This window comes from Chrysochloris asiatica, unplaced genomic scaffold, assembly GCF_000296735.1.
Source record: "Chrysochloris asiatica unplaced genomic scaffold, ChrAsi1.0 scaffold00054, whole genome shotgun sequence".
Taxonomy (NCBI): domain Eukaryota; kingdom Metazoa; phylum Chordata; class Mammalia; order Afrosoricida; family Chrysochloridae; genus Chrysochloris; species Chrysochloris asiatica.
In genome coordinates, this window is record NW_006408572.1 from 12,619,568 (window position 1) to 12,634,663 (window position 15,096).

Genomic DNA, 15,096 nt, shown 5'->3' on the forward strand with positions numbered 1-15,096 from the left:
ATATAGATATATAGATATATAGATATATAGATATAGATATATAATGTTTACTAAGCACACATATTACAGAAAGAAATGGGAATTGGATTACAAACTCTTGCTCAAAATCTTATCCCTAGTGCCTTCTTCATCAAAAATCTATTAAATAGATAGTTGATGGAATAGTGTTGTAAAGAGCTCATATTATACTCAAAGAGAAAAGCATGCTTGGATTATGCCTAGATTCCTCCTTCAGTTATCCCTTAGTTCTTGCTGAACCTCTGAACTTGCAAAACCCTGATGTGCACTACGTACAACAAAAGTCACAAGTGTAACCTAGGTATTTTCAAATCACGTTTCTTTCCATTTTCTAGTTCTGTGTCCAAAACCTATGGGCCCAACTGGGATTAATCTAGATTTGTCTTCTGAATTCAGAAAACTAGAGGGTAACCTTCCTGTTTCTGTTGTTGGTTTTGGTGGTAGCAAGTGAACTCTTGTCATTTGGGTCACCAAAAAAAGGGCTATACAGTTGTCCTTGATCAAATCTTTCTCCTCAACCTTCTGGGTATTTATTGGGACATCCAAAGGAGAGCAGAGAATTATCATAATTGTTCATATTATAATACTTTGCATAAAAATTTACATTTTCTATAGAAAGTATTGCTCTCCATTGCAATGATCCTGTTCTTTCAGGTATTGGAGTGAAGTTGAGAGGAAAGGTTCCAGGAAATTTAAAAATTGAGAATGTTGGTTTCAAGTTGATGTGTTTTCATCAAAAAGTGTCTTTCCTTTTCACTGACAGTATTGTTCTTTTGTTCATTACCTTTAGTTGTTCTTTCAGTAGGCAAGAGAACAAAGATCACCTATTTCTGTTCATATTTTGCTAGGAAAGGAAAAATATTTGTTTTCTTTCCATCTCAACACCAAAGTATTCTCAATGTGATGCATGATGTTTTATGGAATATTCTAAGGAGCTTTGAATTAGAGAAAATTAATAAATAGCCCTTTGGTAAGGTGGTTTTTAGCTCTTTCCCTAGTGATTACTGAACTGAAACGTCAACATCAAATTGTCAAAGCATGAGTCCACAATTGAACTTGGAGTTCAACTCACAGATTGAACTTGGAGTTGCAGGTCATTTTTCTCTTGCATCAGAGCTACCATTTTCTCTTCTAGCTCTTTCCTTTTGGCCTCAGCCTTTGCAAGGTTTTCTTTGGTTTTCTCAAATTCTTCCTTCATGTTAGCCATCTCTTTCTCAGTCTCTGCACTCTTGAGAAGGGGTTTGATCTTAAAATACAGCTTCATCCATGGCCAGTGCTTCACATTCATGAAGGCACGGACATTGTACTGGATGCAGAAGATGGACTCTCTGGAAATGAATAGAAATGTTCCAGGTCAACCAATAATAAAACTGAAAAATGAAAATCAACTACCAAATCCATTGCCTCAGAGTTGACTCTGACTCCCAGCGACCCTATGGGACAGAATTAGAGCTGTTCCTTAGGGTTTACAAGACTACAAATCTTTATGAGAGCAGACATCTTTCTCCCATGGAGTGGCTGGTGGGCTTGAACCACCAACTTTGCTGTTAGCAGCCCAATGTTTAACACACTACACCACCAAGACTCCACTGCCTGTAATAAGAATCAGAATGGAAAGGCTTACTCTGATGGGGTTAAGTAAAATATCCCTATTAATACCTTCTCTCCACCATCTTCTGGTACTCCACTCTGGCCAAGTAGCCTCTACACCTGGCCTGGGTTCGGGTAATCAGCTGGGCCAGCTTGTCATCTCTCATCTCCTCTAGGAGTCCCAGAAGACCAGCTTTGAAAAAGACCTGCAGATGGGCAAAGGCTCAGATGGTTAACTTTACACCAAGTTCAAAGGGACAGGATTTGCATTAGACAAAACGTAAAGAATGATTACCTTGGTGTGACCAAATTTATACTGGGTGTGGTCAACATCAATAGACCCAAGGAGCTTCTCAGAAGCCTTCTTGCTGTCAATGAACTGTCCTTCAGGGATAGCGCTTGCATTTAAAACCTTGTATCTGTTAAAGCCAAACAAATAAATGATATCACAAGAAAACTTCCTGATTTCTTATAGAAACAACATAGCCATTACAAAGTATAGCAAACATAAAAGAGAAGCCCTAGTGACCCCCTTTACATATTCTTGTATACTCAAAGAACTTCAGACTTTGGGCCTGTCATAGTAGAGTATATTAACTTAGTTTCTCGTCTCTTCAATTTTGTTAGAAAGTATAAAGAATTCTTTCATGGATAAATTAAACTAACAAGAACCTCTTAAAATAATTCACCTCTGTTTGAAGTCTGCATAAAGGATTCTGCTTGGGAATCCTTTCCTGCAAATCCTAATGCCTTCAAGCACACCATTACACCTCAACTGGTGCAAGACAAGTTCGTGTTCCATGGCCCCTAAAAGGAAGAATACACACACCTTATGTAATGGTCTAGTGTAAACCCGCCAGAGTTTGTCTGGATATCAGAAGTGTCTTACCAGGAGTTTTGGTCTCATTGGGGATGATGCATCGCACAAAGTGGGGGTGAGTGCTCCTCAGATTGGTCATCAGCTTGTTCAAATTCTCCTGTGGAACCATATATTGTTGTTGTTAAGTGCTGTCTAATCAGTTCCCACCCATAACAACCCTGTGTAGGGTTTCCAAGGAGCAACTGGTGAGCTTGAACGACTGACCTTGTGGTTCAATCTGACCTTGCAGTTCAGCACATTAACTTGCAGCTCCACACCAGGACTCCAGAATCATATGTAGATTTCATTTATTAATGCACTGCTTTCACACATTCATATCGGCATCATCATTATGATACTAGTAAAATTCTAATGAATAGTATCCATATTTGAATTTGCAAAGTTTTCTCTGGAATTTCAGCATTCCTAACATATCTTGCTATATATCTCATTTTTGTGAATTTCAAACATATTTTTTACTCTCTGTAGAAAGTTGTGAAAGTTATTTGGTTCACTGCTGTTGGATTTCCTAACATACATATGACATTATGGAAAGATCCCTGGTGGCACTGTGGTTAAGTGCTTGACAGGTAACTAAAAGGTTGTCAGTTCAAACCCACCAGTCATTATGACATTCTGTACATATGCAAATACCCCATCTATACGTTTACCTAGAGATTTGGTCTGGTTTTAGTACTAGGTCGATGCCTTCCTCCAACTCTCCCATTTCTTTCTTTACCCAGCTTCCACATATACCTACTTCTTGTTACCTCTATCATATGCTTACTTCTTGTTACAGGTACAGATATCTCACTCTGGGACTTGGCAGACAACTTACAGTCATATTGCCAGTTTCCCACCCTATGGAAACCCTAGTTTTTCAGGAGCTTCAATTCAAAGCATTGAAGAGCATCCCATAGAAATGGGATCACTTCCAAGAAGAGTTATTTTTTCCTTACAGACTTATTGCTGACCATATCTTCTTTCTAATGTCTTTCTTTCAATTCAGCTTCCAATTCCCACCACGATTCTTTCACCCTCAATTTTCGAAATGCCCCACTTCATTTCTATACCAATGTAAACTTAAGCACCTAAATTAGTTGAAAGCTTCCAAAGATTCAACCCAAATTTCATGCTGTATTTAATCCTGCCTCAATGAAGCCTTTTAAGTGTCGAATGATCACATTTCCCTTGCCCCAGAATTGAATTTTGCCATCTGATGATGATTTCTAGAGTTTACTCTCATCCCTCCTGACTCCTGCTTCCCTTATACACAAGTCTTTCCTACAGAATGTGTGAAACCTCCCATAAGTTCATCAGCTGACCTGTCTTCTCAAGTCACAGCTAGTTCTAGAATTCTTGCAATATGAGTTCCCCTCCTCTACACAATGAAGTAAAATGTAATTTCCCAAATCTAATTAAAGAGATAGAATTAAGTCTATACCCTGAAGAGAGCAGACACAGTCTGGAAAGAAGAGCCCTTCTTCTTAGCAGCTTTCTTTCCACCACCAGACTCTGTGGGCAGAAAAAGCAGCAACAATCAGAGACAAGTCATTGCCTATTTATCTTTATACAAGAAGAGAAAGATTCATTTCATTGAAAAGTACCTGCTTCCGCAGCTGCTGCTGCCCCAGAGAAGAGGTAAGCCAGAGTTTTCATGGAAGACTTCTGGTATAGCCCTACCACAGTCTCATTCAGGGGGTCCTTGTTCTTGTCAAGCCAGCCGGCAATGTTGTAGTCCACGGTGCCTGCGTAGTGCACCAGTGAGAAGTGGGCCTCAGCCTTGCCTTTGGTGGGCTTGGGCTTCTGGAAGTTGTTGGACTTTCCAAGATGTTGTTCATACAGCTTGTTCTTGAAGGAAGTGTCTGTGGCCTTGGGGAACATGCACTCCTCTTCCAGGATGGAGAAGATGCCCATGGGCTGGATTTGAAGACACATGGAGTAAGTATGAGTGGTAGTAATGATCAGCAGAATGAAGGAGAAGAAGCTACTGAGTGGAGAGGTGGAGAGGAGAGGATACCTTCTCAATGAGTTCAATGCAGGCTGCCAGGTCCATCCCGAAGTCGATGAACTCCCACTCGATGCCCTCCTTCTTGTACTCCTCTTGCTCCAGCACGAACATGTGGTGGTTGAAGAACTGTTGCAGTTTCTCATTGGTGAAGTTGATGCACAGCTGCTCCAGGCTGTTGAACTGCATGAATAGAAAATGCAAATGGATCCACAATGTAGAGTTATAGGTTCTCATTGGGAGGTCTTCGCTCAGTTGGTTACTTAGCCCCATCTCCTCTCAGGACCTTCTTAGAATGGTATGATTTCCTCATGCAGGCTGCAAGCTCCCTACTCCCTCCTATTCCTTTTCCTGGAGTCCTGGTGTGGTGCTGTGGCATAAAGCACTGGACCCCAAGATCAGTTTGAACCACAAGGTCAGTGGTTCAAACTTACCAGCCACTCTTTAGAAACCCTTCACAGGATCGCTATGAGTTGGAACCGACTCGATGGCACCTAACAACAACAATTCCTTTTCTTGCTGCTGCTAACTAGGAACTGTCACCACACTCATTAGAATTATTTCTTAAATGGGAATAACAGGCACTGAGTGGTGCTTTTCTATTCAAGAAAAAAAAATGTGTGATTTTTCATAATATCTGTTTTATTTTTTTTTTGGATCTGAGGTTTCTTCATGATTTAGCTACTACTGATTTTGTTGTACATCTAGCTAAGCTTGCCATTGTGGTTCATATGTTGTTATTAACAGTCTGGATAAAAACTAAGCATCTAACATTTATTGAACCCTCACTGTATGTTACACACTATGTTAAGTGTTTTCTATAAAGCATTACAAATTATCCTCATAATTACTTTTTTAAGGTCATACTATTTACTTATTTGGAGGAGTGAGGAATTGCTATCAGTGAGATGCAATCGTGAAAGACTGCACTTGTAAGAAGCACTGTGAAGGCAGTGGTGTTCTGACACCAGAACCAGAATTCATAGCAACACCTAGGACTTGACTAGATCTTACTGCATTTACCCTTCAGGGCACCTACCTGTGAGCACACTTGGTAATGGGCTCATCTATGAGCACGAGCACCAAACACAGAAGTCAGTGTGCTACAACATGAATGAGCCTTGCAAACAGTATGCTAAGCAAAGGACCGTATACCAGAGTTCAAAAAGTTCACGGAAAGATTCCTTTATCTTTTCATTCCATTTTCCATGAGCTTTTTGAAATATCCTCATATTGTATGGTCCCATTTATATAAAATGTCCAGAATAGGCAAATCCATAGAGGCAGAAAGCCGACTGGTGTATCTAGGAAGAAGGAACGAGGAGTAATTGCTTAGTGGATACAGGGTTTCGTAAGGTGATGAAATGTGTGCTTTGGGGATTGTTGGGAAGTCTTTGAATTAAGAAATTATACAACTAGCAGTAAAATCTCAGAAGCGAGGGTGTAATCTGGAATACTGGAGTGCTTACACACAGGTCCTAATTTAATTCAGATACTTTCTCATTATCTAAGGTCACACAGCTTTTAACTCGTGGAGCTTGAGGGTGAATCCTAGTCTGTCTCATTCTAAAGCCCATGCCCTTTCATGGACTTTTGTTCCTGTTTCATGTGCCATGCATTACAGCTATTTCTAGTAAACCAATTCCAATATTGATGAAAGCAACAGGATTTGTTAAGTCTTCTTATAACTCACATCAAAGATCTCAAAACCAGCAATGTCCAAGACCCCGATGAAGTACTGCCTGGGCTGCTTGGTGTCCAGCTGCTGGTTGATGCGGGTGACCATCCACAGGAACATCTTCTCATAGACAGCTTTGGCCAGGGCACCCACTGAGTTGGTCACCTTCACAGAGAGAACAGTGTTTGTCCTCATTATCTGACACATACCTCAAGGCCTGGGTTGTGGCTGGCCCAGTGTAGTACTCTCACCTGCTGCACGGTCTGGCCTTTGGTGACGTACTCATTGCCGACCTTCACCCTGGGGTAGCAGAGGGCTTTGAGCAGGTCAGCAGAGTTCAGATTCTGGAGATAGGCAGCCTTGTCAGCAACTGCAGAGACACAATTCAGGTATCCAACATGACCCACAACATGAAACACACAATTCGTAGGAGCAGAATTATCAAGGAATCATTTATAGAAATTGTGTCAGGGTAGATGTGTGTATGACCATCACTATTAGTTGCAAAGGAGACATGAGTTTAGAATTAGCTCTCTTGCCTCTGTTTTCTCATTAAATCCCAATGGAGAGGTTCATTTGGTACCTTCAGTGCCATCTGGCTCAGCTTGCTCTTCACGCTGCTTTTGCTTGAATTTCATGTTCCCGTAGTGCATTACAGCCCCTGTGAGCTTGTAGATGGACACTCTTTCATCAGAAGTGAAACCCAAGATTTCAATGGCACTCTGACAGGAAAGACGATAAAACGAAAGTTAGGGCAGAAGACCCTAACTTACTTAGGAGAATTTATACTATATGGTAAGGTAACCACATCTACGTTAGGTTACCATTGCCATTCCCATAAACAACGGATTACTTTAAAGTGTGTGTGTGTGTGTGTGTGTGTGTGTGTGTGTGTGACTTACATCAGTGGCCATCAGCTCTTCTTGGTCATCAATGCTGGGGACAGTGATCTCTCCCTGACTGACGAAGGCATAGTCATATGGGTTGGTGGTGATCAGGAGCATTTCTGCTCACACAAAAGTCAGAGTATATGTTTTACATTACGTGTAATGCATATGTTTCATTAACTTCTAATCTGTGAATTTAAGTTTTTTCTTACCAATTAGATCTGGCTTCTTGTTGGACATGATCTGATAAAAAATATGGTAGCTTCTTTCTGCCTTTAGCTGGAAAGTAACTCTAGACTTCTCCAGAAGATCTACAACGGAAAGTAGACATTGGATTTATAAAGGAGGAAAACTATGAAGTGGCCCTGAGTGATGTTGAAATTTGGTATTATTAACTAAATCCCATCAACCCCTTTAACATTTCAGATGAATATTCCCACATATTACAGCTTTACAAACAGGATTGTAGTACTTTTCACCACCTCAGGAAAGAGATGGAAGAATGCCTAACCCTTGATGTATTCACTTCTCATATAGAAGATCTTTGACACTTGAAAAAATTGAAGTTCATCTCAAGGCTGAAATACTTCAGACAAGCTCTGCAAGTTGCTGGCAGTTTCCAGGAAATTATTAGCTCATGACTGAAGTGGGTAAAGCACACAGTGGGTTCTGGCTAAGACTGGTATTAACCACTGGCATGTTTGGCAGCAGACTGCTGTTCTACAGGCTACAGGCTCAGTAGGAACTTTATGGTGTTTCTCCAAAGCATCATTTCTCATTCTTGGATTCTATTTAAGAGCTCCTGTTACTCACATGTTTCAATATCAGCTGAAGCCAGCTTCCCTGTGGTACCAAAGTGGATCCTGATGAATTTACCCTTGCAAATAAAAAAGATGATGTCATATACAAAACATGAAGTTCTCAAGAAAGATGCAATTGAAATAATAATTCAGACATGTTCTCACTGGCATTTAATGGTAGAGAAATCCCTTCTCTCACCCAGGAACTTACAAAGCGAGAAGAGTTGTCATTCCTCACGGTCTTGGCATTACCAAAGGCCTCCAGTAGGGGGTTGGCACTGATGATTTGATCTTCCAGAGTCCCCTGCAAAGGAAAGAACAGTTTGGAATTTGAGAATGTCATACCTGGGAGCCCAGAGAGAGCTTTAATTCTGATGATGACAATCAGACCCACCTGCATTTTGCCGGAAGTAGCTTCCTCTTTCTTCTTATCTCCAGTGACTGCAATTGTTGCAAAATACTGGATGACACGCTTGGTGTTCACAGTCTTTCCTGCCCCGGATTCTCCGCTGTCCAACAAAGACCAAACGTATGTGAGAAATTCAGTGGGATAACAAAGGGGAGTGATTCTTCCACCATCTGCATTACTAGCTCACACATCTATTTCTATGTCTCTGTCATAGTGTTTCCCAGATCTTTCTCTCATATTATATCTGTTGCTTTGCACTGACAAGAAATAGAGAAAATCACTAACTATTCATTTAACACATTTTTTTGAGGCCTTAGATGTACCACCATCTTTTCTAGGTACTGAAACCTGGGGCTTGAGCTATCCAGAAAGCAGCTACTCAGAAAATACATGATAAATTAAACAACTAGTAAAGCAATTTACCAAGAGATGCACATACTCTTCAGTTTCCTTAGACTGAAAAAATGACCCAAATTAGGTCTTTGAAGGAATAGACATTCTCCAATAGACCTTAAAAATGAACCACTTGTAATATACCCAAACTGCTCATTCTTCAGAAGGCTAAATATTGCTGACTCCCTTGACTTTGTACACTTTGGCCATACTCCCATTTGGTGTTTTACATCTACTTCAAGGAAAATTCTGTAGTACTTTCTAGACTAGACTAGTAAATGGCGTGATTTGAGCCACAGTTTTCTCTATTCTGATGCAATCTAAATCTTGCAATAAAGGGAAAATGCTACCCAGTTCCAGACTTGTCATGCCATCACTTTAGAATGGGGCTATTAACTATTTACTTCACTTGTCTGTCATTTTCCCACTGAGAATAAACTACTAATCCTCCACAGAAAAGGAATACATACGTGATCAAGATAGACTGATTCTCCCGATCTGAAGGAAAAAAAGAAGTGTAACAGTTAGTATAATTATCAGTTGTTGTTGTTGTTATTAAGTGCCATCGAGTCGGTTCTGACCCATAGCGACTCTGTATAGAGTTTCCAAGGAGCAGCTGGTGAGCTTGAACCACTGACCTTGCAGTTCAAGTGACTTTGCAGTCTGACGCATTAGCCCACAGCACCACACCAATTACACAAACACTATTTTGTATAGGGAAACTCTTAGACATTGAGCATAAGTGCCAGTTTCAGAGGAGTTTGTCAATATATTATTATAAAGTTATATGTAGTATTATTTTTAAGTCTTTTAAATAAGAGAAAAACATAAATGTTGTCATATCTTATGTTCTTTCAACCTCCATAGGAAGTGTATCTTTTTGGCTTAACATAAAAAATAGCACATTACAAAGCCAGACACATTTCCCAATTGTCATTTGCAGATTCCCATGGCATGCTGTCTGCTGAGTAAAGACATATAACTGAAAAATACACAATATGCTAACAAGAGTCTGCTATAGTTTAATAGGCTAGCATAGTGTCAATAAGAATAAGGTTGAGATTTAGTTTCTAAATGTATTGGCCTCACTCGAAAATCAGTGAAAAGTCTTGTCTTATAGCCACATGTTACTGTTGTTATATGCCATCGAGTCATTTCAGACTCACAATGACCCTGTATAGGGTTTCTGAGGAGCTGCTGGTGAGCTTGAACCACCAACCTTGTGGTTCAAACTCACCTTGCAGTCCAGTGCATTAATCCATAGCACCACACCAGGACTCCTGTAGCCGCATACTACAACCCTAAATCTAAGTAACCTTCCCACAAGTGTACCACTGAGTCAAAGAAGGACTGGGTGAAAGAGAATGGTTCAATCAGAAGAACCAGGCAAAATTGTTGTTGTTGTTGTTAAGTGCCATCAAGTGGGTACTGACTCACAGTGACTCTTATAGGGTTTCCAAGTAGCGGCTGGTGAGTTTGAACTGCCGACCTTGTGGTTCAAACCAGCCTTGCAGTTGAGTGGCAAAATAAAAACTCTTGTTTCTATGCCTTCAAAAACCTGTTGATAGTTCCAAAATAGCATCTTTGCTCAAGGAAAGGGTATCATATCTGAGATAGACTCTCATGATTTAAAAGAGATAAGAATGTGTCCTACTAGAGTGGAGAATGAAGCATCCAGCTGATAAGAAGAGAGGGCATATGCACAAGAACACCCATACTTGCAGATAATACCCACTTGACCTAGCTTCAATGGCTAGATGATGAGAGCTCAACTAGAAGAAGAAAGTAGAGGAATCTGATACAATTTGATGAACTTGACCTACACCTATGGATGCAGTAGCTCAAAGGAAGGTACAAATCTTTACAGCGAGGATCATTCTCACCCCCTCAATGCACAGGGTAGACAGGGATGGGCAACTTGGACATTGGCTACCCAAAACAGGGGGGCTACAAAGGCAAGAAGTGACTGCCTTACTAGCTTTCAAGAGGGAACCTAGATCCAGAGGGCACGGAGGAAGGTAGCATCTCCACTGAGTAGTATTGAATCTGTCTGGGTGGGACTGATGAAAGGAGATGGGGATAGCACTCATGTGGTACAATATTGAATAATTACTGTCAGGACTGACAGTGAGGGTTGGAAATGTAAAGGTAGACATTTTGTAGCAAAAGGAGGGGAGTGGTTGACTTTGCAGTCCAGGAGCTGAGGTCCCTGGGACAATCAAGGGAGAAGAGCGGAGTGAGGGACTCTACCCAGAGAAACAGTGATGCCAGAGATGGAGGCAGAGACGATGATGTGGAGAGATGGAGCAGCTGGGGACTCTAGACCCAGAGACAGAGAGGGGCTGTGTGCTGACAAACAGGGGGCAGGCTTGCAGGGTGTACCCCTTGGTTGGGTGATGATACATGGAAGGGATTGTAGCCATGGCAGTGTAGCAATGTACGATAGGATGAGTGTAGAGCTGGTGTTCTCCCATGTAAATTATCACATCATTCACAATAAAACAGTAAAAAAAAAATGTGTCCTAAAGTATTTTGCATATGTTGTTGTTGGTTTCTGAGGAGTGGCTGGTCTGAACTGTCAACCTCGAGGTTAGCAGTCCAGTGCTTATCTTATAGCACCACACCAGGATTCCATCTAAGAAATTAGTCACACATTTTTAAAATTTGTATTCCAACAACATGAATCATTCATTACTCAATCTTATTCTTGCTACTTAATATGTAAAATAAATCACATATTTGTAAGCAAACAGGCAGGGGTGGAGAAGTAACATGGTCTTATACAATCACAGACTTGGTATCAGGAGAACTGAAGTATAGTCCTAACTTTGACGGTATCTACTTCTCTGTTAATGAGTCTTAATAACCTGTGATATGCAGATGATACAACCTTGCTTGCTGAAAGTGAAGAGGACTTAAAATATTTACTGATGAAGATCAAAGACCACAGCCTTCGGTATGGATTGTATCTCAATGTAAAGAAAACAAAAACCCTTACCACTGGATCAATAAACAACATTCTTTTCAATGAAGAAAAGATTGAAGTTGTCAAGGACTTCATTTTTCTTGGATCAAAATCAACACTCATGGAAGTAGCAGTCAAGAAATTAATTGACGTATTGAATTAAGCAAATTTTCTGCACAAGACCTTTTTAAAGTGTTGAAGAGCAAAAATGTCAGCTTGAGGACTAAGGTGTGCCTGACCCAAGCCATGGTATTTTCAGTAACCTCATATGCATATGAAAGCTGGACAGTGAATAAGGAAGACCGTAGAAGAATTGAAGCATTTGAGTTATGGTGTCCTTGGAGAATATTGTAAGTGCCATGGGCTGCCAAAAGAACCAGATCTGTGTAGGAAGGAGTGCAGCCAGAGTGCTCCTTGGAGGCCAAGATGGCCAAACTTTATCTTTCATACTTCAGACATATTGTCAGGAGGGACCAGTCACTCAAGAAGGATATCATATTTGGTAAGGTGGAGGGTCAGAGATAAAGAAGAAGAGCCCCAGCGTGATGGATTGGAAAATTGGCAGCATCAGTGGGCTCAAGCTTGGCAACAATTGTGAGGTTGGTCCAGGACCGGGCAGTGTTTTGTTCTGTTGTGCATAGGGTCTCTATGAGTCAGAACTGACTTGATGTCACCTAACAACAACTTCACTGTACTTCAGTCACCTCTTCTGTACAACCAGTGGGTTAGGCTATTTCTAAAGGACTTTGTAAAAGGTAAAAGAGTTCTTATGAAAAACCACTTGAACTACTCACCAGTCAGCATGAACTGATAGGCGTTGTCAGAGATGGAGAAGATGTGGGGTGGGGCCTCCTGACGCTTTTTGCCTCGGTAGGCTCCCACCACCTCTGCATTATACACCGGCAGCCACTTGTAGGGGTTGACAGTGACACAGAAGAGGCCTGAGTAGGTCTGCACCAAAAATAAGAAAACAACACAATTATTTCACAGGGACCCTAGCCATCTACTAATTTTTAATGAACATGAGTGACCCACATGAGTATAAAGCCATGAGAATGAACTCACATAGATCATCCAGGCTGCGTAGCGCTCTTTGAGGTTGTACAACACAGCAGGCTCGTGCAGGTGGGTCATCATGGCCATGTCCTCGATCTTGTCATATTTGGGAGGGTTCATGGGGAAAACTTGGTCATCTTTAACTGTTACAGTCTGTCAAGTCAAACAAGAGAGGCCAGGTCAAAAACTGTCAGCTAAAAACCGAACCCAAAACAAGGAAGGGTCTCATGATCTCTAGATGTTTTACTCACAGCTCCAGCTTCAGTCTTGGCTGTCACCTTCCCAGATTCCCTGCTTTGCACAGTTGCTTTCACAAAGGACTCCTTAGGATCCACCACAAAGACAGATGACTTAGCATCGAAAGGCTTGTTCTGGGCCTCAATACGCTCCTTTTCAGACTTTCGGAGGAAAGGAGCAGCCTCCCCAAAAACAGCCATCTCAGCGTCGGAACTCATGGCTGCAGGTCACAGTTGGCAGCCTGTTGAGGAGCCTGCCTAGTAGAGGAAAGAAAGAATTGATGTAATTTCAGAAATTGGACTATTAAATTCATAGTTTAAAAAAACAAAATATTCTTCATTCACTGACTTGTTGTTAAGTGCCATCAAGTCAGTTCCAACCCATAGTGACCCTGTATAGGGTTTCCAAGAAGCAGCTGGTGGGCTTGAACCACCAACCCTGCAGTTCAAATGGCTTTGCAGTCTGGTGCATTAACCCACAGTGCCACAGGACTCCACTAGCTGAGCATGTAACACTGCATTAGGTTTAACCACTTCTCTGGCTTGGTTGTAGATGAAATGTCATTCTCTTGTGTTGTGTGCCAGTGCTGACAGCTACTTAATCATGCTTTGGAAAGAAACTTGTTTCTGGCTCACCTATTTTAGCTGCTTTCTTTGTTTTGTTTGTTATGTATATTGATCTTTGTAAGCTGCCTATCACTGGCTTACATAGAATACTAAGCTAAGATGATGACAAGGCATTCTTAGGCTTTTTCATGCATAGGTTCTTTTCTTCTCAATCGATGATAAATTTCTTGTGGTGGGAGCACTTTTATAGCATCCTTCACATTTCTTAGAATGTATGCTGAAGACAGAGAAGGGGCTCAAAGCAGGCTTGGAGAATTAAAAGAACAATGGAAATATGTTGCTAAAATTACAGAAATTCCATTGTCCATGTTGAAAAAAATTATTTGTTTCATCATTCCCATGATGAAGACTACTTAATATAGAAGAAATCTGAAATGTGAGTTTTGTTTTGCATTATTTTGTTTAAAAAACCTATCATTGTGCATCGATTTCTCCTGTCCCTTCAGCATCATTTTGGCAAACTCAGCTTTTTCACGTCTTCCATATTTCTCAAAGATTTCTTATAAAGTGCTATTGCCTATGTAATAATTCTTGCTAATATTCTTATAAAATTTTTCATTAAATTTTCTTTTCTTTTAGAGACAATCTCTAGCCACTTCTTTCTATTCATTCATTAATTATCTCAATAATCAGCACATAGAACTTACTTTTATAATAATAAGATATCTTTCCCAGGAAAGCACAAAGCATGGGATAAACCTTTTCACATTATCCCACTAAAACTGCAGTGATTCAGATAACACAGGATACTCTGTATTGCTGAAAATATTCACCATCATTTTTCACGTGAGGATTTTTTTTTTTTAATCCCATTTTACAGATTGTGAAATGAGATGCAGATCTACTCAACGTTTTTAAGGCAAGGACTCAATTTATTTTACTTATCCATGCCATGCTACAGAGTACCGAGTAAAAGCTGCAGCAATTTCCATTTTCTTTATAAATGAATGGTAACATCCTAAAACGTTGCATTGTCCATTTTAATTAAATCATTTAAAAGACAAATTATAATGTTGTAAATTGAAAAAAAAGTTGTATTAAACTTCCAAAGATTCTGAGAAAGCATTTTCATACATTGCAAAGGTTATGCACTAATGAGAACCAGTTCTGAAATTTCCTTCCAAGTTTATCGAGGAAAACCTGATTGGCCATTAAATTGAAGTGCTTTGTTTTTTTAACCCTCTAGACCACTCTCCAAAACACTACAGAAGATTCCTTGCACCCTGATGGGAACGAGAAGAAAAAAAAATCAGGCTCTTACCTTAGAGATGCAACCTTGAAGTTGGTCAGAACTGTTAGAAAAAGAGCGTATTTCTTCTGATTAAATTCTAGAAATTCCCAATAATACCATAATTCTCTAATGTAAACTTTGAAATGACTGGACATACTACGGCATCTAATTAAAATTGCTACAGAGCAAGTTGGTGCTTCCTTGGAAGGGCTGCCAGGGACAGTGGGAACCAGGATGTGTGGCATGCACGCAGGCAGCCAGACACGACTCTGTCCCCCATCCCTCCAGCCAGAGGCCTGTCCTCACACACACTTACCTTGAAGCTTTATGAGGAAAGAC

At 40.5% G+C, this 15,096-nt stretch overlaps 1 protein-coding gene across 1 annotated transcript in view; it reads right to left on the reverse strand.

Moving 5' to 3' along the window:
- MYH1 (myosin, heavy chain 1, skeletal muscle, adult) overlaps positions 1-15,096 on the reverse strand; it is a 32,418-nt gene extending 17,322 nt beyond the window's left edge. The window contains exons 1-22 of the mRNA XM_006863428.1: positions 15,074-15,096; positions 14,788-14,818; positions 12,915-13,157; positions 12,673-12,816; positions 12,402-12,558; positions 9,113-9,140; positions 8,235-8,349; positions 8,052-8,144; positions 7,854-7,917; positions 7,253-7,351; positions 7,056-7,159; positions 6,737-6,875; positions 6,405-6,523; positions 6,169-6,318; positions 4,488-4,658; positions 4,075-4,387; positions 3,912-3,982; positions 2,498-2,585; positions 2,298-2,415; positions 1,904-2,027; positions 1,678-1,814; positions 1,091-1,346 (exon numbers count right to left, since the gene is read on the reverse strand). Of these exons, the coding sequence (XP_006863490.1) occupies positions 1,091-1,346; positions 1,678-1,814; positions 1,904-2,027; positions 2,298-2,415; positions 2,498-2,585; positions 3,912-3,982; positions 4,075-4,387; positions 4,488-4,658; positions 6,169-6,318; positions 6,405-6,523; positions 6,737-6,875; positions 7,056-7,159; positions 7,253-7,351; positions 7,854-7,917; positions 8,052-8,144; positions 8,235-8,349; positions 9,113-9,140; positions 12,402-12,558; positions 12,673-12,816; positions 12,915-13,118 (2,694 nt within the window). The 5' untranslated portion in view covers positions 13,119-13,157; positions 14,788-14,818; positions 15,074-15,096. The remainder of the gene's footprint in view (positions 1-1,090; positions 1,347-1,677; positions 1,815-1,903; positions 2,028-2,297; positions 2,416-2,497; positions 2,586-3,911; positions 3,983-4,074; positions 4,388-4,487; positions 4,659-6,168; positions 6,319-6,404; positions 6,524-6,736; positions 6,876-7,055; positions 7,160-7,252; positions 7,352-7,853; positions 7,918-8,051; positions 8,145-8,234; positions 8,350-9,112; positions 9,141-12,401; positions 12,559-12,672; positions 12,817-12,914; positions 13,158-14,787; positions 14,819-15,073) is intronic.